This window comes from Perognathus longimembris, chromosome 3 (genome assembly GCF_023159225.1).
Source record: "Perognathus longimembris pacificus isolate PPM17 chromosome 3, ASM2315922v1, whole genome shotgun sequence".
Lineage (NCBI taxonomy): Eukaryota > Metazoa > Chordata > Mammalia > Rodentia > Heteromyidae > Perognathus > Perognathus longimembris.
In genome coordinates, this window is record NC_063163.1 from 77,457,191 (window position 1) to 77,481,441 (window position 24,251).

The window sequence follows — 24,251 nt, forward strand, 5'->3', positions numbered from 1 at the left end:
CTCTGCCACCTGAGCCACAGCGCCCCTTCTGGCCGTTTTCCATATATGTGGTGCTGGGGAATCAAACCCAGAGCTTCATGTGTAGGAGGCAAGCACTCTTGCCACTAGGCCATATTCCCAGCCCCTCAGTGAGACTCTTATCTCCCAATTAACCACTCAAAAACGAGAAGTGGTGCTGTGGCTCAAAGTGGTAGAGTGCTAGCCTTGAGCAAAAGAGCTCAGGGGCAGCACCAAAGCCCTGAGTTCAAGCCTCATGACTGGTGAAAAAAAAAAATCTTGGTAATCAAACCTATAATTGTGATGGCCCTTTCAGGCTGTTTTCTTCCTGTAGATTTTCATAGTCTGAAAGGTATATGGTACATGAAATTCAATAGTCCCTGACATGTGCTTTCCTATTCCAGACTGCGTTAACGACAGCTACTGGTTTGGGAGGGATAAAAGCTGTGAATATTGCTTTGATGAACCACTCTTGAAAAGATCAGATAAGTACCGGACCTATAGCAAGAAACACTTCCGGATTTTCAGGGTAGGTCACCAGTGCCCATTGATTTGGGTTTGGGAGAACTGAGGGCTCTTGGGTATCTTCCTTCTATAAAGTCTCTGCTGTTAAAACTTGGAAATAAAATATTCTCTTTCAGGAAATGGGTCCTAAAAACTCCTATATCGCATACATAGAAGATCACAGTGGGAACGGAACCTTTGTAAATACAGAACTTGTAGGGAAAGGAAAATGCCGCCCTTTGAGTAACAACTCTGAAATTGCACTTTCACTATGTAGAAATAAAGGTAATCTTATCTTATGGCTACTGAATTAAAAAAGCTCTTATGTGAAAGGAGAAGTGACTTTGTCCTTTTGGCATATGACTTAAATGAGTAAAATTAAGTAAGTTGATACTTAAGATCTAACTTTGGTGTCTTAGTTATATATTGAGTTATGAAAAAGTTGTATCTAGGGCAGGGTATACCCTAGATGCCTTTAATTCCAGATACTTTGGAGGCAGAGATTGAGAAGTTTGCAGTTCAAGATTCGCCTAGGAAAAACACTGTGGATACCCCTGTCTTGACAAACATGCCAGGCACGGTGTTCATATGTGTGGATCCTGCAGTTTTGGAGGTACAGGTAGGAGGATCGTGGTCCAGGCTGACCCTTGGAAAACAAAATAAAACAAAAACCCAGGAGACCTTCTATGAAAAATAGCTGAAAGCAAAAAGAGGTATGGTTTAAGCGTAGAATGTCTTCCTAGCAAATGAGAGACCCTGAGTTCAAACCCGAATACCACCAATGAAATAAGTAAAACAAAATAAAGCAACTAATTAAAAATAAAAACTTGTATCCAGAAAGTCTTATTTTTAGGTTTAATAGATTTGATTGATTTTATTTAAAGCCATATACTGTCAATTAAATTATGTTGATTTTAGTTCATTGATAGATTGTTTATACACATCAGTATTAGGTATTTGTGAGGTGTTTCAGGCTACTAATTTAATTCATTCTCCCTCCCTTCCTGCCTTTTCCCCACTTTTTTCCCTCTTGTCTTCCATCCCTTATTTTTCCCTTCATTTCTTTGCGCATTCAATTTTGATGTACACTTATTAAGCTTCTTTTATATCCCAGGATGTGAATATATCTGAGTTTTCAGTCTCACCCTTTTCCCTTTTACTCTCCTGAGTATCTCACGTGGCAGGCAAATGCTTTGCCAATGGGCCCCACCCCCAACCCTCCGCTCTCTTGAATCTCTGGGGAAACAGATGTTCACTGTCATTATCAGGCAGCATTTTACAAATATGTAAAAATGTATGAATACATATTTAAAGCAATCAGTTATTCAGGTCAAAATCTAGAAAGAACAACTGAAAAAAGCTGAGCATGGTGGCATACACTTGTAATTCCAGTTTTAGGCGGCTGAGGCAGGACGATTTTGAGTTCAAGGGCCAGAATGTACTACATAGGACCCTGCATTAAAAGATAAAAAAACTCCTAAAACAACCACATAATGTCTTAGAGAGTTAAAAGTCAAGCTTGACATACACATTTAAGCAACTGAGTTTCCCTCTTCTGAATGAATCAGACTTTGAAGTTTGGGAAAGATACATAATTCAGAGCTCACATTCATGGATTCTCCCATGTCACTGGAATCAGAGGCTAGAAAGTACCTGTACAATTATTCCTGGCTTGAAGTGTTTAGTAATTGGCCCAAATTGTGTGGTTAGGTTATTGAATTTGTAGTTCTTCTGTAGATTTTTTTTTTTTTTTTTGTCAGTACCCAGGCTTGAACTCAAGGGCCTCACATTCTTGCTCATGGCTGGTGCTCTACCTTGAACCCTGCTTCCAGTCTTGTATTTTGCTGGTGAGTTGGAGTCTTTTGGACTGTCCCTGGGCTGACTTGGCATGTGATTTTTCAGTTCTCAGCCTCCTGAGTAGCTAGGATTACAGATGTGAGTTGTTGGCTCCGGGAATTTTTTTTTTTCCTTTTATCTTAGAGCCTAACAATTGGGTAGATAACAGGGATATGTTAAGACAATGCTATTTGTTTAACTTTCTGAAGAAGCTTAAGATAGTTAGTTTGTACTATAAGACATGTAATTGTACAAGTGCCTGGGAGAAGATAGTAATGTTGTGCCAAGTTGCAAGACCACCCCCAAGAAGACCACCAAGATTCAGACACTCCGAAATGCAAAAGCAAGGCAAGGGTTTATTGAACGAGCTGCCAACTCGGGCCTCGTCCTACCCACCGACACAGCGGAGGTTAGGAGGAAGCCCCGAGCTGTGATTACACAGGGCTTATAAAGGCAAAGAACAAGGTTACAACAATCAGCTGTGCAAGCAAGATTAGCACACAGGTACAAATCTGATTGGCTCAGGGTTCGATTCTAAAATGGGGTTCACGTGGTGGGGCCTGACTTCAAAGTCTGGCACCTCAGTAATACTAATATGAAGACAGGTGGTGGTCTAATTTTTGTTGGGATGTGGACTTGCCTAGGAACAGCTTTCCTAGGCAGCTTTTTGGTCCTGTGCCTTTGATAATCTCCTTTGGTATTTTATTGCAATTGAATAGTATTCTGAAGTACATGAATGTCAAGAGCAGTAATGGTGCTGGTTTCTCCCACTAATGATAGAACAGTCTTGTGTATTTCCATTAAAATGTGAAATTTAGCTGGGTGCCAGTGGCTCACGCTTGTAATCCTAGCTACTCAGGAGGCTGAGATTTGAGGATTGTGATTGGAAGCCTGCCTGGGCAGGAAAGTTCATGAAATTCTTACCTTCAATTAATGACCAAAAGAACATAAGTGGTAGAGTGTTAACCTTCAGCAAAACAAGCTCATGGACAGTGCCTAACTAGGCTCTGAGTTCATGTCCCAGGACTAGCACACACACACACACACACACACACACACACACACACACACACACAAAGAGAGAGGGAGGAAAAAAAAGAAATTTGACTTATCTATGATACTAGTTAGCTTTGTTGACTAATCCTTTCAGGGTTACATGTTAAATTCAATTTAAAAGTTATATTTCCTGTGGCAACTGGCCCATTTTCTGCCCTATTTTTCTTCTTAGTTTTCGTATTTTTTGATCTGACCGTGGATGATCAGTCAGTTTATCCTAAGGAGTTAAGAGATGACTACATCGTGTCAAAAACTCTTGGAAGGTAAGTTATTTTTCCTTTTACAAGTTACACATTTTTTTCTGAACTCATTTGTCATTGGTTAGTTTTTATAACTTGATATTATAATATTCATTTTTATTTATAAAGTGGCTACATGGGTAAGTGCTGTACCACTGATTTTCACCTGCAACTTAATTCCCCTTCCCCCTTCTTTTGCTGGTCTTGTGGCTTGAACTCTGGGCCTGGAAGTGGTCCCTGAGCTTATTTCGCTCAAGGCTAGGTAGTACTCTACCATTTGAACCACAGTACCATTTCCAGCTTTTTCTGAGTAGTTACTGGAGATAAAAGTCTCATGAGGCTGGGAATGTGGCTTAGTGGTGGTAGAGTGCTTGCCTTGCATGCATAAGGCCCTGGGTTCAACTCCTCAGTAAGCAACATAAGCAAACCAACAACATGAGCAAACCAACAAAAAGTCTCATGGACATTTCTGCCTGGGCTGGCTTCAAACTACAATCCTCAAATCTCAGCCTCTTGAGTAGCTAGGATTATAGGTGGAGCCTCCTGTGCCTGGCTTAATTTCCTCTCAAATGTACAATGTAGTGTAATACCCTGTGTTCTATCTCCAGCATTAGCAAAAAAGAAAAGAAAAAAGAAAAAAAAGACAACTTAATGATTATTAGTGCATCCACAGGATTGTGAAACCATCACTATAGTCTACTACACAGCATTTTGTGCCACTTATCAGAATACAAGGTTACTGCATATTACAATTAGACAGTACACTGTCCCCCTCAGCCTCATATACTAGGGGCTTGGCTTCCAGCTGATGGGCTTGGGAAATGGGTGTGCGCCACGCTCACACTTGTAGTCCTACCTCCTCAGGAAGCTGAAATCTGAGGCTTGAGGTTCAAAGCCAGCCCAGGAAAAGGAAAATCCGTGAGATTCTTATCTTCATTTAACCATCAGAAAAGTGGAAGTGGACCTTTGGCCCAGAGTGGTAGAGCACTACCCTTGAGCAAAAGTGCTTTAAAAAAAAAAAAAGCTGGATGTTAGTAGCCCATGCCTGCAATCCTAGCTACTCAGGAGATTGAGATCTGAGGATTGCATTCCAAGCCAGTCCAAGCAGAAAAGTCTGAGACTCTTATCTCTAATAAACTACTCAGAAAAGCCAGAAATGGTACAGGGCTGAGTGCTAGCCTTGAGCACAAAGACACTCAGGCCCTGAGTTAAGTCCCAGGACTGGCAAAAAAAAATAAATAATAATAACAATAATAATTCAGGGACAGCACCCAGGTCCTGAGTTAAAGCCCCAGAACTGGGACAGACAGACAGACAGACAGACAGACAGACAGACACAGACACAGACAGACACAGACACAGACACAGACACAGACACACACAGAGACACACAGAGACACACAGACACACACAGACACACACAGACACACACACACACACACACACACACACACACACACACACACCCACACACACACACACACCCCCCCCCCCCCCCCCCCGTAATCTTAAACTACCTAGGAGACTGAGATTGGGAAGACTGAAGTTCCAGGTTAGCCTGGGGAGAAAAGACTTATCCATCTCAAGGGGAAAGTTGGGCATGGACCTAGCTGCTTGTACCTGTCATCCAGCTTTTATGGAACGCCTGAAGGGTAGGTATATCACTGTCAGGGAATATGCATGGGCAGCAAGTGAGACCCTATCTCAAAGTATACAGGGAGAAGTGGCTCAGTGGTAGAGTACCTGCCTAACACATGTGAGGTCCTGAGTTCAAATTCCACTACTAACAAAACAAATCAGTCTGAGAATCACTGTGTTTTTCTCTCTAGTGGTGCATGTGGAGAGGTAAAACTGGGTTTTGAAAGGAAAACATGTAAGAAAGTAGCCATAAAGATCATCAGCAAAAGGAAATTTGCTATTAGCTCTTTGGGAGAAGCTGTAAGTACTCGTTTTTTGTTTCTTTTTTTACATTTCTTCTCAGCCTCAGGAAAACTTGACTGAAGCTCCAATATAATCATTTATGAATAGCAAAAAAAAATCACTGAAAAGATTTGCATTTAAAATTATAAGTATCCTTTGATTCACCAAGAAACTCATTTACAGGTAATTTGGTTTCACAAATATTTGTCCATCTTAGTGTATATAGCAAGAAAATGTTCTTTATTTCCTCCAGTTCAAAATGTTATAAGACTTTTTACAATAATTGAAAGGTATTCAGAAAGGAAGAAGTGCAGTCATAATCCTGCCACTATTAACCCCAACAGTTGTTTTCAGTTTCTCTTTCCCTTCTAGTCTTGGTTCATACAATTTCATGTCTTTAGTTGGTTGAAATCATATTGCATATATAGCTTGGCATTCTGCCTTTTTTTTTTTTCTTGTGCTTGGTACTGCATCTTAAACTCAAGGTCTAGGTGCTGTTCTTTTTTTTTTTTTTTTTTTTTTCCTTTTTTGCCAGTCCTGGGGCTTGAACTCAGGGCCTGAGCACTGTCTCTGGTTTGCTTTTGCTCAAGGCTAGCGCTCTACCACTTTGAGCCACAGCACCATTTCTGCCTAAAAGTGTGTGTGGTGTTGAGGAATTGAACCCAGGGCTTCACGTATATCAGGCAAGCACTATACCACTAGGCCATATTCTATCACTTGAGCTACAGCTCCACTTCTGAATTTTTGGTGGTTAATTGGAGGTAAGAGTCTTATGTACCTTCCTGCCCAGGCTGACTTTGAATGGCAATCCTCACTCAGGTCTTAACCTCCTGAGTAGCTAGAATTACAGGTGTTAGCCACTGGGCATAGCTGTCTTTTAACTTTTTCTCTCAGGGCTCATGTCCCAGATTTACTTCTGGCTTTTTGGTGGTTAATTGGAGATAGGAATCTCACTGATTTTCCTGTCTGGACTGACATTGAAATGTGATCCTCAGAACTCAGCCTCTTGAATAACTAGAATTACAGGTATAACCCCCCAGTGCCTACTCTAGATGTTTATTTTATTTATTTATTTTATTTTTTAAGTTCTAAATCTTTTTTGTGATACTGGTGATCAAACCCAGGGCCCCATTCCTGGTAGGCTACATTCCCAGCTTTTACTTACAGAAAAATTTACATTGTTTCTATAGCAGCTGTTCATCTTATAACATTTAAAAAAATTACATTTGCTGAATGGGTGATGTTGTCAAACGTATTGGTTTTTCCATGCATGACCTAACAAAGTAATATAAAACACAGCCCCTAATCACAGTTTCCTTTGCAGCCAGCTGTTTCTGGCTGTTATACTTTGACATTCCTTAAAGATCTTTTTTTTTCCTCCCTAGACAATTCCATGGTCACATGGCCGGAGGAATTTCCTTTCTGTGTTCACTTCTCCTCTGAGGTTCTGGATTGCTTTGCCTTTGGGGGAGAAGCAAATTATCTACTAGATTGTTAAAAATGTACAGTGAAGTTTTGCTTCTTAATTTCCCTCTTTGAATCTTTTAGTTGACATTTTCAGATCTCTCTGTTAACAGAGTACATACACTCTGATTTGGTAATGAGAGTAAGGGCTTACCAGAAGAGGCAGGCTTTTAAAATGAAACATCTGGGGCTTCTTAGCTTGAGTCCATTTTACATAAATATGTAATTCTATATCCTCTTCGTTCATGGAGGGTGTAGTTGGGAAGTTGAAGTTGAGTTTCTCAATTCATCCTCTGGAATTGTGATAGAACAACTCTAGTTTTCTGAAGCTTGCTGTCCTCAGAGTTGAAGGAAACTGGTTAGATTGTAATAGTTTAACTTGTGTCTGCTAATTATTGGAAATTTGAGTTGACTTTTTTTAATGTAGTTTAATTAAGCACCTTTTTGTCCATGGTTTTCATTCCTTTTTTTAGTGATGGTACTGCTCCTTGAACTCAGCACTGGGTACTTATACCTGAGCTTTTTGGCCTTTGAGCCATAGCTCCACTTCTGGCTTTTTTGTGTGTGATTAATTGAAGATGAAGAGTCTCACCAACTTTCCTGCATGGGCTGGGCTTTGAATTTTGATCTTCAAAGTAGCTAAGATTACAGACAAGAGTCACTGGTTGCCAGCTTATATTATTAGGTTTTGTTTTAGTTTTTTTGTGTGCCAGTACTGGGGTTTGAATACAGAGCCTTGTACTGTCTCTTCCTGTTTTGCTCAAGGCTGGCACTTTTTTTTTTTTTTTTTTTGGCCAGTCCTGGGCCTTGGACTCAGGGCCTGAGCACTGTCCCTGGCTTCTTCCCGCTCAAGGCTAGCACTCTGCCACTTGAGCCACAGCGCCGCTTCTGGCCGTTTTCTGTATATGTGGTGCTGGGGAATCGAACCTAGGGCCTCGTGTATCCGAGGCAGGCACTCTTGCCACTAGGCTATATCCCCAGCCCCTCAAGGCTGGCACTTTTATCACTTGAGTCATACTCTACTTCCACCAAGTTATTTCAGTAAGTATTTATTGACCTCTGGTTTCTCATTTTTTTTCTTCACTAGAACCTGGTTTGGAACTTAGACTTTTATTTTTTTATTTTGCCAGTCCTGGAGCTTGAACTCAGGGCCTGAGCACTGTCCCTGGCTTCTTTTTGCTCAAAGCTAACACTCTGCCATGTGAACCACAGCTTCAACTCTGGCCTTTTCTATATATGTGGTGCTGAGGAATTGAACCCAGGGCTTCATGTATATGAGGCAAAGCACTCTTGCCACTGGACCATATTCCCAGCCCACTTAGACTTTACTCAACTAAGTTTACCTATAAACTTAAAAAAATACTCAATATTATTACTATTATTATTACATATTCTTGTTGCTATTAATAAGTTCCACTGTTATTCCATTTATCATAGGACTCAGCTCTCAATGTTGAAACTGAAATAGAAATTTTGAAAAAACTAAATCATGTAAGTATTTATTGCTAAAATACTTAGTGTATATCTCAAGATATGAGAATAGGGTATAGCATTTCAGTGTAATGAAACTAGTATTAAACTGGGTTCCTTTGTATGCATGTATACCCATATACACACATGCCCTGCTGTCACTTAGCTTAGAGGAGTCACTCTAAGAACAAGTAGAAACTGAGAATGAAATAACTGAACTCAGGGCCTGAGCACTGCCCCAGGCTTCTTTTTGTTCAAGTCTAGCACTCTATCACTTGAGCCACAGCTCCACTTCTGGCTGTTATATATATTGCTGAGGAATCAAACCCAGGGCTTCATGTATATGAGGCAAGCACTCTTGCCACTAGGCCATATTCCCAGCCCTGAAATCACTGGTTTTAATTCTATTGTTTCCACAGCTCCTTTAGAGCTTAATGGGCCTGATAAACCCAGACAACATGAGGAGCCCGCTGGCTGTGATTGCTGAGCGGCTAGCCTCCCTGCTTGGCTTCTTCTGATTTCATGGCAACTTCTTCCTGAATTTGCCAAGTTCCATGTTGGATAGGCTGCCCTTCAGCTCCTGAGCTGTACATTCTTGTTTGCCAGTTCTTTTTTTATTCTCAATGACTAGGGGGACTCTTTATTTTTTTAAATTTTATTTATTTATTTATTTTTGCCAGTCCTGGGCTTGGACTCAGGGCCTGAGCACTGTCCCTGTCTTCTTTTTGCTCAAGGCTAGCACTCTGCCACTTGAGCCACAGCGCCACTTCTGGCCATTTTCTATATATGTGGTGCTGGGGACTTGAACCCAGGGCTTCATGTATACAAGGCAAGCACTCTTGCCACTAGGCAATATTCCCAGCCCCTAGGGGGACTCTTTAAAGAGTAAATCCTCTAAACTAGAAAACAAAGCAAAAACAACAAAACCCTGAAGGTAAATAGTGAGAAACCTCAAGAGAATTTTCTCTGCCAGAGGATCCCCAAGTGTAACATATGTACAAATTCAGTGTCCAGTGCTAGACAGCAATATAGATACCTCCCTTCCTCCCTAAGAAAGGAATTTTAGGGGCTGGGAATATGGCCTAGTGGCAAGAGCGCTTGCCTCGTATACTTGAAGCCCTGCGTTCGATTCCTCAGCACCACATATATGGGAAACGGCCAGAAGTGGCGCTGTGGCTCAAGTGGCAGAGTGCTAGCCTTGAGCGAAAGGAAGCCAGGGATAGTGCTCAGGCCCTGAGTCCAAGCACCAGGACTGGCAAAAAAAAAAAAAAAAAAAAGGAATTTTAAGGTGTAAGGGCACCTGGAACCTGTGGGAATTCATTCCATGAGTGCATTAGGATGTTTGGGGAAAATTTGTAGATTCTTTTTTTTTTCTTTTTTGTGGCTCAAGCCATTGGCCTGTGGAGTCTGCTAGTTCAAGTGGGCCAGGCTGTTTTCTAGGCCCTGACAGTTGTCAACAAGATGGAGCTGTACAGCCCACCCCTCACAATTACTTCAGTCTAGTGGGTTTCATGGACCTGGGCTCCCATCCCTTTTCTGTCACCTGGCTTTGATGAGGCTGGATCCTGATGGGCCTGGTGATAAGCTTGACTGAGAAGTAGGCCTTAGGTAACAAGGGGCCGAAGGTTTCTTTCCTCTTGCTTTCTCTCTTTGTGCTCTCTCTTCTGTCCCTCCATGCCCCCGTCCTTTTGTCCCTCTGTCCCTTCCTCCTTCCTTCCCTCCGTCCTTCCCACCCTCCCTCTTTTCCTCTCCCTCCTCTTCCTCCATCTCCTCCTCTTCCTCCTCCTCCTTCTCCTTCTGCTCCTCTTCTTTCTCCTTTTCCTCCTCTTTCTTCTCTTCCTCCTTGTCCTTTTTTGCCAGTCCTGTGGCCTGAGCACCGTCCCTGGCTTCTTTTTGCTCAAGGCTAGTACTCTACCACTTGAGCCACAGCACCACTTCCAGCTATTTCTGTATATTTGGTGCTGAGAGTTGAATTCAGGGCTTCAACCAGTAGGCCACATTCCCAGCCCTCCCTCCCTCCCTCCCTCCCTCCCTCCCTCCCTCCCTCCCTCCCTCCCTCCCTCCCTCCTTCTCTCCCTCCCTTCCTTCTTCCTACCACAGCTCCACTTCTGGCTTTTTGTGGTTAAAGAGAAGGATCTCACAGTTTTTCTGCTTGGGCTAGCTTTGAACCTCGATCTTCAGATATCAACCTCCCGAGTAGCTCGAATTACAGGCTTGAGCCACTAGCACCTGGCACCTTTCCTTTTTTAAAATATTTTTTAACTTATATAACACCTGACACATGTAAAACAATACATGACAAATTTAAATTATAAAACATGCCAATAAATGAATAGCTTTGAACTTGTCACTCAACTTTGAACTTGTCACCTGCTGAGGTCGAGGTGGGAGGATTGTGAGTTCTAGGCCAGCCTGGGCTACTTAGTCAGCCTTCATTCCTACGTAGGACTTTCACATATAAAACATGAAGTCACCCCTTACTGACATGGTATGGTACAATGTTACTTTTGTGTTTTCATCTAGGCAGCAGCTGGACTTCCACTTGCTTTCTGCTGTGCTTCAGCTTTAAAGCTTCTAATGATGGAGGGCCAAATGCTTGATCTTGGCCTTCCTGATCCCCTGTGGGCTTATATCTTAAACGCTGTGGCTTTTGTGGGTTTTCCTTTTGGAGTTTCTCACTATTTTCCCTTCTTTCTTTTCTGTTTTAGCCATGCATCATCAAGATTAAAAACTTTTTTGATGCAGAAGATTATTACATTGTTTTGGAGTTGTAAGTAGTTGACATTTTGAATTTATGTTTGTATGTGTTTAGAAGCCAGGAAAGAATTGAATATAGGCCTACTCCTTTTTCATGCTGGGGCTACTCACTGTCTATTTTTGTAGTGGTTAGGCCCACAGTGGGGCGGGGGAAGAGACAGAGAGAGAGAAAGAGACAGAGAGAGAGAGAGAGAGAGTGTGTATGGAGGAGGGAAAGTTAATACCAATTCTAAAAGCCTTCTGTTTCCAGAGGAGGTAGAAAGTAATTCCAGTCCCTGTGTCTGAGGCTGGGCTTCGAACTCCATCTCAGCTCATGGTTAGCTGACCACACACAGAAACCTCCCTGAGTTGCATTTTCTTAGTGTTAAATGCAGCGAATAATGGTCATAATGATAGTTCCACATGCAGACTCCTTGTGATGACCACAATGTCCCTTTGTATTCGGTGTCACCACAATAGCTTCCTGCCTCATTCCTGGGAGTGGCCGGTCTTAATGTCTGTTCTGCATAAATCTGCAGTGTTTCTGGGAGTGGCTGTCGTGACAAGCAGGGAATGCTTTGTTTCTGGCTGGCAAATGGTAATCTGCTTAACCATACAGATTGACCACTAAGATTCCATAGTCAACAATGTTGGGATGGAACCCAGGAGGGCCTCCTGCATGTCAGGCAAGTGCTCTACCACTGAGCTACACCCCCAGCCCCATTTGCTTGCCTCCGTGACTTTGTTTTCCTTGTGTGTTATTTTCCATCTGAGGGAATTTTCTTCCAGGAACAAATGGCCTACTTTGTTTGTGTGTTTTAGGATGGAAGGAGGAGAGCTGTTTGACAGGGTAGTAGGAAATAAACGCCTAAGAGAAGCCACATGTAAACTCTATTTTTACCAGATGCTCTTGGCTGTACAGGTAAGGGGAGTTTATAGTACTTTTTGTTGTTGTTGGTTGTGGGACTTGAACTCTGGGCCTGGGTGCTGTCCCTGAGCATTTCAACTCAAGGCTAGCACTCTACTGCCTGAGCCACAGCACCATTTCCTGTTTTCTGGTGATTAATTGGAGGTAAAAGTTTCATGAACCTTCCTGCCTGGGCTGGCCTTGAACCACTATCCTCAGATCTCAGCCTCTTCAGTAGCTAGGTTTGTAGTATGAGCCACTGGCACCTGGCTCAATAATACTTTGGGCAGCCTACTCTTTGTTAGGTGAATCACTCTCCAAGTTAGATGGAAACTGAGGGCTTGGGAATTAAAACACAAATCAGATGTTGTATGTTGTTCTGTCCTTGGAAAAAACATTTTACCTCTTTGACTCAGATGACAAAGCCTTCGCTTTTGAAATTAAGAGATAGAAAATGTGGCAGAGGAATAAACAGTCCCATGACTCCTCTCTTTGGCTTGGAAGTCTTTCTGGAAGTCATTGATTATTTCACTTACCTGTCCCTAAGCTGGAGGGCAAGGCTGACAAGTTGGGGTGATTAGAATAATCATTATTGACTACTTAGCCAAGGCCAGCCTGGCCTTGAACTTTCAATCTTCCTTTCTCAATTTCCCTTAGTCCTAAGATTACAGGTGTCCACCACCACATCTGGCTCGTGTGTGTGTGTGTGTGTATGTGTGTGTGTGTGTGTGTGTGTGTGTGTGTGTGTGTGTGTATGTTTAAAAAACCAAATGGTTAAAAAACCAAATGCCAGGGCTGGGGATATAGCCTAGTGGCAAGAGTGCCTGCCTCGGATACACGAGGCCCTAGGTTTGATTCCCCAGCACCACATATACAGAAAACGGCCAGAAGCGGTGCTGTGGCTCAAGTGGCAGAGTGCTAGCCTTGAGTGGGAAGAGGCCAGGGACAGTGCTCAGGCCCTGAGTCCAAGGCCCAGGACTGGCAAAAAAAACCAAAACCAAATGCCAGGTGCCAGTGGCTTACGCCAATACTACTAGCTACTTAGGAGGCTGAGATCTGAGGATTTCAGTTCAAAGCCACTCTACACAGGAAAGTCTATGAGACTTATCTCTACTTAACTGCCAAAAAGCTGGAAATGGAGTTGTGGCTCAAGTGATATAGCACTAGGCTTGAACAAAATTTTGCTTAGGGGACTGAAAATGTGGCTTAGCAGTAGAGTGCTTGCCTAGCATGCATGAAGCCCTGTCTTTGATTCCTTAGCACCACATAAACAGAAAAAGCTGAAAGTGGTACTGTGGCTCAAGTGGTAGAGTGCTAGCTAGCCTTGAGCAAAAAGAAGCCAGGGACAGTGCTCAGGACCTGAGTTCAAGCCCCCAGGACTGGCACAAAAACAAAACAAAAATTCACACATTTAAATGCTTGTTGTTTACTCAGCAGTTCTCTATGATTTTGAAGATTGTGGTTGTACATAATATAGCTAACAGTTCTATCCAGGGTATGCTGTGTGTTGGTAACTGTCTCTACTTACATACTCACTGCATAAATCTAAGGCTTATACCTCCCTTTCTGTGTAGTACCTTCATGAAAATGGCATTATACACCGAGACTTAAAGCCAGAGAATGTTCTACTGTCATCTCAAGAAGAGGACTGTATTATCAAGGTAGGAAATTTATGGGTTTTTTTTGTGTGTGTGTGCTGGTTCTGGGGCTTGAACTCAGGGATTAGGCACTGTCCTCAAGCTTTTTTGCTCAAGGCTAGCATTCTACCAGTGAGTCACAGCTTTATTTCTGTTTTTTTGGTAGTTAATTGGAGCTGATGGACTTTCCTGCATAGGCTGCCTTGGAAGCTCAGTCCTCTGATCTCAGCCGCCTGAGTAGCTAGATTCCTAGCAAGCTCAGGTGTGAACCACTGGTACTCAGCTAGAAAGAATACTATTTGTCAGGTTATAAAGAACAAAGTTAACTTGGAAAACCCAAGTCTTTAGACTCCTTGGCTTAGAGATTTTATTTTAAGTAACACTGACTTATGAAGACATGAATTTGTAGATTTCAGGTTACCTTGTAGTTGTGAACTTGGAAACCCACCTAGCTTACATATCTTTTTTGACTAGGGGCCACTCTGCTCATCTTTGTATTTTTAGATTACTGATTTTGGGCAGTCCAAGATTTTGGGAGAGACCTCTCTGATGAGAACTTTATGTGGTACCCCTACCTATCTGGCTCCTGAAGTTCTTCTTTCCGTTGGCACCACCGGATATAACCGAGCCGTGGATTGCTGGAGTTTAGGAGTTATCCTTTTTGTCTGGTAAGAAAAGTTTTAGATTGTTTTACAGGCTGGTTGGATGTGATGAGTTGAATGAAAGCAATGAACATGTCCAGGTGGAGAGTTTGTGTTTGTTTTTAGGTCACTTTGTGATCTTCAATTTAAAGAAAACAAATCTGATATTCATTGTGCTGAAAGAGAAATCTATATATCCGAATGCCACTGAGAATGCCACTTGATTTCTTTTCCTTTCTTTCTCTACCGATATTAAGCCTTAGTGGGTATCCACCTTTCTCTGAGCATAAGACTCAAGTGTCACTGAAGGATCAGATCACCAGTGGAAAATACACCTTCATTCCCGAAGTCTGGGCAGATGTCTCAGAGAAGGGTATGGATACAGAAGGGTTAAGAATTTATGGTTTACTAAAATGTGGGTATTCTCTTGGTGGGAGTTTCTTTTCAAACCCTGGTGTTTCCTCCTGTCAATTCTGTTCTTCCTTTCCATTGTTATTTTGTACCATTTGAGAGACAGAGGAAATTATTTAAGAGTGTGAGTTCTAGAAGTCCTAGGTCTGCTATTTTCAATCTGGGTGACCTTAGGCAAGTTAGTTAACATCTCTTAATGTCCTTTTCTTTATTTCAAAGAAGGCCACAATAATGCCTACCTTACAGGGTTTTGTGAGGATTGAGTGTACCTTGAACCTATTAGATGTATAAAATAATAGGTTTTAGTTTTAGTTTTTAGTTGTAAGCTTTCTTTTGAGTAATCAGTATGTAAAAACTTGGTTGTGCTTAGTTATTTTTTTTATTAGTTTTTTTTTATTTTTTAATTTAATAGTACAACATTGGCTGGGGTCCCAGAGGCCCACACCTGTAATCCTAGCTACTCAGGAGGCTGAGATTTCAGGATTGCATTCAAAGCCAGCCCAGGCAGGAAAGTCTGAGATTCTCATCTCCAATGAACCACCAAAAAGCCAGAAGTGGAGCTGTGCCTCAAGTGGTAGAGCGCTAGCCTTGAGCAGAAAAAGCTAAGGGACAGCACCAAGGTACTGAGTTCAAGCCCAGTACGGTACACATGCCATTCACTTGCGTGCATGCACACACACACCCACATATGCACACACAAAGCACAACCCTGTAGCTCCCTAAAGATGCTCAAAACTAAATGTCCAGTCCTGTGACATTGTGTTTCATGTCATTGTGTTGAAAGAATAATGTTCCTGTGTTCAAGCTAGCCTACAGTTGTTGCTTGCTGGCTGGGGCAAGCCTGCAGTACCAGGGAGCTTCTCTCTGGGGAGGGCCTCATGAATGTTAGGGAGAATTGGCTGTGCATTCTGAGTTCCTCAAAATGGAGTGGAAATTCAGGTTTAATTAGTTTTCACTTGAGTCTAGCAGCCTGAGGGGAGGTAGCTAAGAGGCTATAATGTCTAGCAGGGAGAGATGGGGAGCATTCTGGTCACTCCTGAGTACAGGCAGTGAGGAGGATTGGGGCTCTAGTCACTGAGTCTACTGACTACAGGATGGCAAACTTGAATCTTGCTGATATAGTGTTTATATCCTTTTCACTATGTTTTGCCCACTGTTCTTGTTGCTTTAGCTCTAGACCTTGTCAAGAAGTTACTGGTTGTGGATCCAAAAGCACGGTTGACCACAGAGGAGGCTTTAAATCACCCATGGCTTCAGGTGGGTATTGGACAGTGCCTGCTGGTTTAAAACTGCCTGGGCGAGGTGAGGAAGGCACTACCATCTTGGCATTGTTGAGTCTATATGTAATTGTTTTAGATCAAACTTTCTCTCTGTGTGTGAGGGGAAGGGGGGCTTCAATGCTTTCCATCATTACCATGGCTGTCTGATGGATAAGCTCATGTCACAGTCTCTTGAGCCTCCCACTGCCCACAATCTGCAGGGATCTTTTGAGAGTTCTTCTTCCATCCCCAGCTCTGTGCTCTCCCATCCTCAGAATCCCCTTTTAACAGGAGGGCTGGACTGGGCTGGGCTGCATTTCAGCTGTCTTCAACTTTAAACTAAGGAAGGTGAGGCAGGGGCATGTTGAAGAGGGCAGCTTAGCCTCCCTGGGAAGAACTAAATCCAAGTCAGTGGGTATAAAGGGCCCCACTTCTTGTTCCTGGGGCATAAGCATGCCATTAGGGCAGGCTGGCAGCTGTTCTTTTCAAGTCTGCATTACCTCTGTGTTCCTGCTAGGAGCTGTGGCTGCCCTTTGATGGTATACTGACTTCATTCAGAGCTGCTGGAGTGGGAAGTTTTTTGTTGCTTTGTGAGATTAATCTTTGGTTGTAGAATTAGCTACATCACCAGAGAAGTTTTTCTAATGGATATTTATTTTCTGTTCTGCGTGGCCTGGCTCTCTCTGAGCCTATTGTGGTCTTTCTGTTTCTGGTTGGAGGTGGGAGACTTAGGTACCTGGAGACAGAGATTGTTACTGGGATTATAGGTACAGGCATCCCTTGGGCAGTCTGGCCTCACCTCTGTGCCACTGATATTCTGGAAAGACTGTCCTCATTCCTTCTTCCAGCTCTCCATGCCCAATAGTTTTAACTTAGACCAGCTCATGTTGAGAACTACAAATCCTTAGCAGAAAACAAAACAAAACAAAACAAAATGGGATGTGGAGGGGCAGATATATGTATTTGGGCTGTTGCTGTGGAAACAAGTCTCCCTCAGAAGAAATCTGTCATATTGATTTAGCATTCAATAGACCACACAGATTTGATTGTTTGCTTTTTTTTTTTTTTTTGCCAGTCCTGGGCCTTGGACTCAGGGCCTGAGCACTGTCCCTGGCTTCCTTTTGCTCAAGGCTAGCACTCTGCCACTTGAGCCACAGCGCCACTTCTGGCCATTTTCTGTATTTGTGGTGCTGGGGAATCGAACCAAGGGCTTCATGTATACGAGGCAAGCGCTCTTGCCACTAGGCCATATCCCCAGCCCTGACCACACAGATTTGAAACAGCAGGACCTTGGAGAAAAGGAGTTTGGAACAAAGGGTATCTTTGCATGTGGGGATTTAATGTTGTTGATATAAAAGAGAAACACTACTCTTAGCTCCTCCTGCCTCTTTTCATGTGTCCTAATTGGAAAACTCTTGGGGTCCAGCATGGAGAGATTGAGGAACTGAGTTAGTTTGGAAAACACACACACACACACACACACACACACACACACACACACACACACGCAGCTGTCTACTTAAGCCTGGGAACAAGGTTTGCATCTGCCTGAAATTTATGAGTCAACCTTAGCCTATGTTTCTTGTACTTTGTCTCTTGAGAGTGAATTTATATGCAAGGAAAGGTGAAGTTCAACTGTCACTGGGGTCCTGTGTGAACACCCTTTTGTTCATGTTTTGTTTTCACAGGTACAGCAAACTGAGTGGGGATGAGGATGCAGATCTGAAACATCTGTTGGTGATGGTTAGGTTTTGTTTTGGGAAACTTCTGTGTTTTTAAGACACCTAGTGGTTTGGTACCAGTCTCCCTTTTGCCATTAACATTCAGCCTTGGGAAGATCCCTCATTTTCTCCTTCTGTCTTGTTTTTACTAAAATAGAGGAGGCTTTTCTACTGGCCTTCAAGGGATATTGTGAGTGGCTAGGCTGAGTCTGGGGCGACTCCAGAACTCACATTCCTAGTTACAGAGACTTTCCATTTCTGAAGTGGAGGAGACCTGTACTGGGCCACCTCTTGGGGTTTCCAAATGCAATTCTTGAGCCCCATATCACTGAGTGTTCAGGGAAGGGGAATCCATTCACACACATTGAGGCAGGAGTTCTCTTTGCCCACCCCATTCCTTCTCCATCTGTCTTCCTGAAGCACGAAACACTTGTTATATTTTGTCCTGATCAGTGTTGCCCTTTCTCATTGTGCCTTGGAAGCCATCTGGCAATGGCTGAGCACCTGATGGGGAATTTTCTTAGGGTGCTGGGTTGGCTTATTGAATGGACTCACTGGGGCTTTTGGAAGGACTCATACTGCCACATGGTGTTGCACCTCACACTTTGGCTTCTTGGCTGTCAGCTGTCAGTATCTGGGAGGCTGGTTCCTAAATTCCCTTTTTTTTTTTTTTTTTTTGTCACTTGTGGGGCTTGAACTCAGGGGTTGGGCGCTGTCCCTGAGCCTCTTTGCCCTCAAGGCTAGCGCTCTTACCACTGGAGCCACAGGACTATTTCCAGTTTTTGAGTGGTTAATTGGAGATAAGAGTCTCACAGGGACTTTTGTGCCTGTGCTGGCTTCGAACTGCGATCCTAAAATCTCAACCTCCTAGTAGCGAGGATTACAGGTGTGAACCACTAGTACTAGTACCTGGCTTTAAATTCTTTTTTTTTGGCCAGTCCTGGGGCTTGGACTCAGGGCCTGAGCACTGTCCCTGGCTTCCTTTTTGCTCAAGGCTAGCACTCTGCCACTTGAGCCACAGCACCACTTCTGGCCGTTTTCTAGATATGTGGTGCTGGAGAATCGAACCCAGGGCTTCATGTATACGAGGCGAGCTCTCTTGCCACTAGGCCATATTCCCAGCCCCCCTGGCTCTAAATTCTTTACTGCTAGAGTCTGTGGTTCTCTGCTTCACTGAAAGCTCAGGGTTTGATTCAGCAGGTATGGACAGCACTGACCACTGCTGACACTGCTCTGAGGAGGCAGAGGTGAGCAGCCACTGTTCCTTCTTCCTCATACTTCAGCAAGTGAATGGGGGTCTTGGCCTGCTTCCTTCTTTATAGGAACATCCTGCAAAGAATAACATAACAACAGAAAGTTCTTGTCATTCTAGGAGCTTTCTTTCCCTCAGGCATACCTTATTGATGTTTTTAATTTCTTCACAGGATGAGGACATGAAGAAAAAGCTTCAGAATTTACTGGCTGAGGAAGCTAAATTGATGGCTATACCCGAAGTCCTAGTTGAGGTACTGTACTGATGACCATTTGTTTAGACTAGGTTTAAAGAGCTGATAACCAAGGCTGATGGCTACAGTGGTTCCTCCTTTCTCTCTCTCTCTCTCTCTCTCTCTCTCTCTCTCTCTCTCTCTCTCTCTCTCTCTCTCTCTCTCTCTGCCTCTGCTTTTCTTGGGGCTTGACATCAGGATGTGGGCACTGTCCCTGAGCTTTTAGGCTCAAGGCTAGTGGTCTTCCAATTGAACCGAAGCGCTACTTCCAGCATTTTTGGTTGTTAATGGAGATAAGTGTCACAGTTTTTCCTGCCTGGGCTGGCTTCAAACTGTGATCCTCAGATCCCAGCCTTCTGAGTAGCTCTAGGATTGTAGGTGTGAGCTGCCAGTGCCAGCTGACAATGGTTCTCTAGAGTAACAATTGCTTACTTTTTTTTGTTTTGTTTTGTTTCTTTTGTGGTACTGAGGTTTATCTCAGGATGTCTTGCTTGCTAGGAAGGTGCTCTAGCACTTGAGCCATGCTCACAACCCTTTTTGCTTTAGTTATTTCTTCCCCCCAGTCCTGGGGCTTAAATTTGAGGTCTGGATGCTCTTCCTGGGCTCTCTTTGTGCCATAGCACCATTTCTGGTTTTCTGGTGGGTAATTGGAGATAAGAGTCTTATGGACTTTCCTATCCAGTCTGGCTTTGAGCCATGATCTCAGATCAGATCTCAGCCTTCCGACTAGCTAGGATTATAGGCATGAGCTATCAGTGCCTGGCTTTTAGTTACTTTTTGAATAGGCTTGAGTTTGTGTTTGAGCCAGTTTAGACTATGAGCCTCTTATTTATGCTTTGTGCATAGCGAAGATGACAGGTGAAAACCACTATCCTGGGCTTACTGGTTGAGACCTGGTCTTGCTAATTGTTTGCCTAGGCTGTCTTGAACTGTAGTTCTCCTGACCTGCTTTCCCAAGTAGCTGTGATTTGAGCCATTGGTGTTCTCTGGCCCAAGTTTTTTGTTGTTGTTGGTGGTCTTGGGGCTTGAACTCTTGGCCTGGGTTTGTCCTTGAGCTCTTCAGCTCAAAGCTAGCGCTCTATCACTTGAGCCACAGCACCACTTCCAGTTTTCTGGTGGTTAATTGGAAATAAGAGTCTTATGGACTTTCCTGCCCAGGCTGGCTTTGAGCCTTGATCCTCAGATCTCATCCTCTTGAGTAGCTAGGATTTTTTTGTGTGTGTGCTGACATTGGAACTTGAACTCAGGGTTTGCGTGCTGTTCCTTAGCTTTTTTGCTCAAGACTCTACCATTTGAGCCACACCTCCACTTCTGGCTTTTTTTTGGTCAGTAGAGATGAATCTGATGGACTTTCCTGTCCTGGCTGTCTTCAAAGAGTATCCTCAGAGGTCTCTTTCCCCTCTCTCTCTCTCTCTCTCTCTCTCTCTCTCTCCAGTCTGGGGCTTGAACTCAGAGCCTGTGCACTGTTCCTGAGTTTCTTCTGCTCAAGTCTAGCACTCTGCCACCACAGTGCCACTTCTGGCTTTTCCTGTGTATATGGCACTGAGGAATCAAACCAAAGGCTTCATGCATGCTAGGCAAGCACTCTACCACTGATCCACATTCCTAGCCCCAGATGTCAGCCTCTTGAGTATCTAGGATTAAAGGCATTAGCCATCTGAGCCCAGTTTACTCAAACATTTTATTTAAAAGACAGTATGTAGTAGATACTTTGTTTAACTTGATTTGCTCTATCAACTCCTTCTGGAGATTTAACAATGCCTACTATATTTGTATATCTAGCACATTATTGCCCCACAGCTAAGGGCTGTCATTTAAAAGGTCTTTTGCCCAGCAAGATTGAACACTGCTAGTGCACTTGTTGGAAAATTTAAAATTTGGGCAAGCAGTTAATGATTTCTTGATTTTTTTTTTCTCCAGTTCTAGGGTTTGAACTCAAGGCCTGGGCACTGTCCTTGAGCTTCTTTTTTTGCTCAAAGCTAGCACTGTACCACGTAAGCCAGAGCACTACTTCTGGCCTTTTCTGTTTATGTAGTACTAAGGAATTGAACCAAGGGTTTCATGCATGCTAGGCAAGCACTCTGCAACTAAGCCACATTCCCAGCCTTCTTGATTATACATTTATCCTTCTAAAATTCCTTGTATGTATAAATTGATACCTATTTATTCATTTTCTGTGTCCTCTTGGTGAATATAATCTCCCTCCTCCCCCACTGTTACCTTTCAGTTTTAAAAATGGGCAAAGAACTAAAAGAATACAGTCCTTTGCGTTGGTGGCTCATACCTATAATCTTAGCTATCAGGAAGCTGAGTTGAGATCTGACGCTCACAGTTTGAAGCCAGCCAGGGCAAAAAATTCCATGAGACTCTTATCTCCAATTAACCACCAGAAAATTGGTAGTGATGCTGTGGCTCAGAGTGATAGAGTACTAGCCTTGAGTGAAAAAGTTCAGGGACAGTGCCCAGGCCCTGAGTTCAAGAAGTCCTATGACCAACAATAACAACAAAAATGATGGTCCTTTCTCTAAGAGCAAGATGTCTAACCCAGGTGCTAGTAGCTCACTCCTGTCTGTAATCCTGGCTACTCAGGAGGCTGAGATCTGAGGATCATGGTTCAGAGCCAGCCGAGGCAGGAAAGTCTGTGAGACTCTTATCTCCAATAAACTACTCAGAAAAAGTTGGAAGTGGTGCTGTGGCTCAAGTGGTAGAGCGTGAGCTTTGAGTACAGAGAGACTCAGGGACAGAGCTCAGGCCCTGAGTTCAAGCCCCAGGTCTGGCAAAAAAAAAAAAAAAAAAAAAAAACATAATGTGGGGCGCTTCAGTTCTTCTCCCTCTCCCTCTCCCTCTCTCTCCCTCCCTCCTGTGTGTATTGGTTACTTTAACTATCAGATGCTTTGCAAGTTGGGGTGAGGTTATATCCTGATGCAGCAGGCCCTGGATGTCCTTGGGGCTATGTTTCCCCTGAGACTGCCATTGAGGAGAGAATCATGAAGCTCAAGATTCATAGAGCTTAGTTCTGTACTGTAGATGCTTGATGTATTTTTCCAGTGAGGTTGCCAGCTTCAACAAATCTCAGATTTCACATCACTTTAATCAGCACATTCATTTTTTTTTTACCTTGCTGTGGGGAAACCATTTCCTCTTTTTGAAGGGTGGATATTCACCTAATTATTGACAGGAAAGCACTCAGGAGATTTAAACACAGCTGATGATAACATGGGAATTTAAAGCTTTTGTTTGTGAAATTTCTTTCTTCTCTCTGTCTCTCTCTTTTGCGCCAGTCCTAGGGCTTGACCTCAAGGCATGGATGCTGTCTTTGAACTTTTTTGTAGTTGTTGTTCAAGGCTAATCCTCTACCAATTTGAGCCATAGAACCACTTTTGGTTTTTCTGTGGTTAATTGGAGATCAGAGTCTCATGGACTTGCCTGCCTGGGCTGGCTTTGAACCATGGATCCAGCTAAGAGTATATTACCAGGGTTATAGGCATGAGCCATTGGTACCTGGCTTTTCTTTCTTTTGGCTTTTTCTATATATGTGATGCTGAGGATCGAACCCAGGGCTTCATGTATTTGAGGTGAGCACTTTACCACTAGGCCATATTCCCAGCCCCAAGATGTACATTCTTTTTTTTTTTTTTTTTTTTTGGCCAGTCCTGGGCCTTGGACTCAGGGCCTGAGCACTGTCCCTGGCTTCTTCCCGCTCAAGGCTAGCACTCTGCCACTTGAGCCACAGCACCGCTTCTGGCCGTTTTCTGTATATGTGGTGCTGGGGAATCGAACCTAGGGCCTCGTGTATCCGAGGCAGGCACTCTTGCCACTAGGCTATATCCCCAGCCCAAGATGTACATTCTTGTTTTTGTTTTTTTTTTGCCAGTCCTGGGCCTTGGACTCAGGGCCTGAGCACTGTCCCTGGCTTCTTTTTGCTCAAGGCTAGCACTCTGCCACTTGAGCCACAGCGCCACTTCTGGCCATTTTCTACATATGTGGTGCTGGGGAATTGAACCCAGGGCTTCATGTATATGAGGCAAGCACTCTTGCCACTAGGCCATATTCCCAACCCCTTAAAATTCAGAGTTTTTCCTTTTTTTTTTTTTTTTATCCTGGGGCTTGAACTCAGGGCCTGAGCACTGTCCCTGGCTTCCTTTTGGCTCAAGGCTAGCACTCTACCACCTGAGCCACAGTGCCACTTCCAAGATGCACATTCTTAATTGGTTTCTACTCTCTGAGTCTTGCTTTCATACCACCATCAGAAAACTAAAGCCAAACTGTCCATTACTAGAAACCACAAGGGAGAAAAGTGTCAGTTAGATGAACATAGCTGGTCCAGAGGGTTGGAGGGAGGATTCACTTGTCATGACAACTGGTAATTCTTGGTCCTAAGCATTTCACATGAAATGTCCTCAATTTCTTGGAAGCATATTGGAGAAGAACTTGGATAGATTTCCTTTTGAACATTTCCCCCTTTTCCTTTATTTCTAGCCTTCCACTAGTCGAAAGCGGCCCCATGAAGGGGAAGCAGAGGATGCAGCGACCACCAAGCGCCTGGCCATGTGCACTGCCATCTCACAAACACTGATTTGAATGTGAGAGAAACAGACTCTCATTCAGCTGTCATTTGATTTTCTTTTAATAGTTTGTATTTTAATTATGAGAATAACTTTTTTCCCCCCACAATCACTGATACACAATTAAAATCCTGACGGAACCTGACCTTGTACTTCTGCTTGATGAACAATGCGGTTGTTGAAAATCTCATTGTGTGACTTTCATCTGGGATCCCTCCTTGCCTGTAGTTACCAGGTTGGCTCCTCAGGATATTTTTATACTGTATATGCTGAGCATAAATTCTAAAGGTTTTTTAGAAAGTCAGGAAAAGAGACACAGAGAGGGTGGGTGGACTTTGGTGTCTGGCTGCCAAAGATTTCACTTGATGGCAGGTTATGTTGCTCCATGTATGCACCAGCAGTTT

The 24,251-nt window shown here is 43.4% G+C and overlaps 1 protein-coding gene across 2 annotated transcripts in view; it reads left to right on the forward strand.

The window, feature by feature from the left end:
* Positions 1-23,992, forward strand: part of Chek2 (checkpoint kinase 2) — a 31,541-nt gene extending 7,549 nt beyond the window's left edge. The window contains exons 3-15 of one of the 2 annotated variants that reach the window (XM_048342720.1): positions 402-526; positions 639-786; positions 3,566-3,656; positions 5,462-5,570; positions 8,454-8,507; positions 11,195-11,256; positions 12,045-12,144; positions 13,704-13,790; positions 14,271-14,434; positions 14,665-14,780; positions 15,990-16,075; positions 19,223-19,303; positions 23,762-23,992. In XM_048342720.1, coding sequence (XP_048198677.1) covers positions 402-526; positions 639-786; positions 3,566-3,656; positions 5,462-5,570; positions 8,454-8,507; positions 11,195-11,256; positions 12,045-12,144; positions 13,704-13,790; positions 14,271-14,434; positions 14,665-14,780; positions 15,990-16,075; positions 19,223-19,303; positions 23,762-23,863 — 1,325 coding nt within the window. In that variant the 3' untranslated portion in view covers positions 23,864-23,992. The remainder of the gene's footprint in view (positions 1-401; positions 527-638; positions 787-3,565; positions 3,657-5,461; positions 5,571-8,453; positions 8,508-11,194; positions 11,257-12,044; positions 12,145-13,703; positions 13,791-14,270; positions 14,435-14,664; positions 14,781-15,989; positions 16,076-19,222; positions 19,304-23,761) is intronic. The other variant, XR_007210434.1, reaches the window with a different exon arrangement.
* Positions 23,993-24,251: the final 259 nt, after the last annotated feature.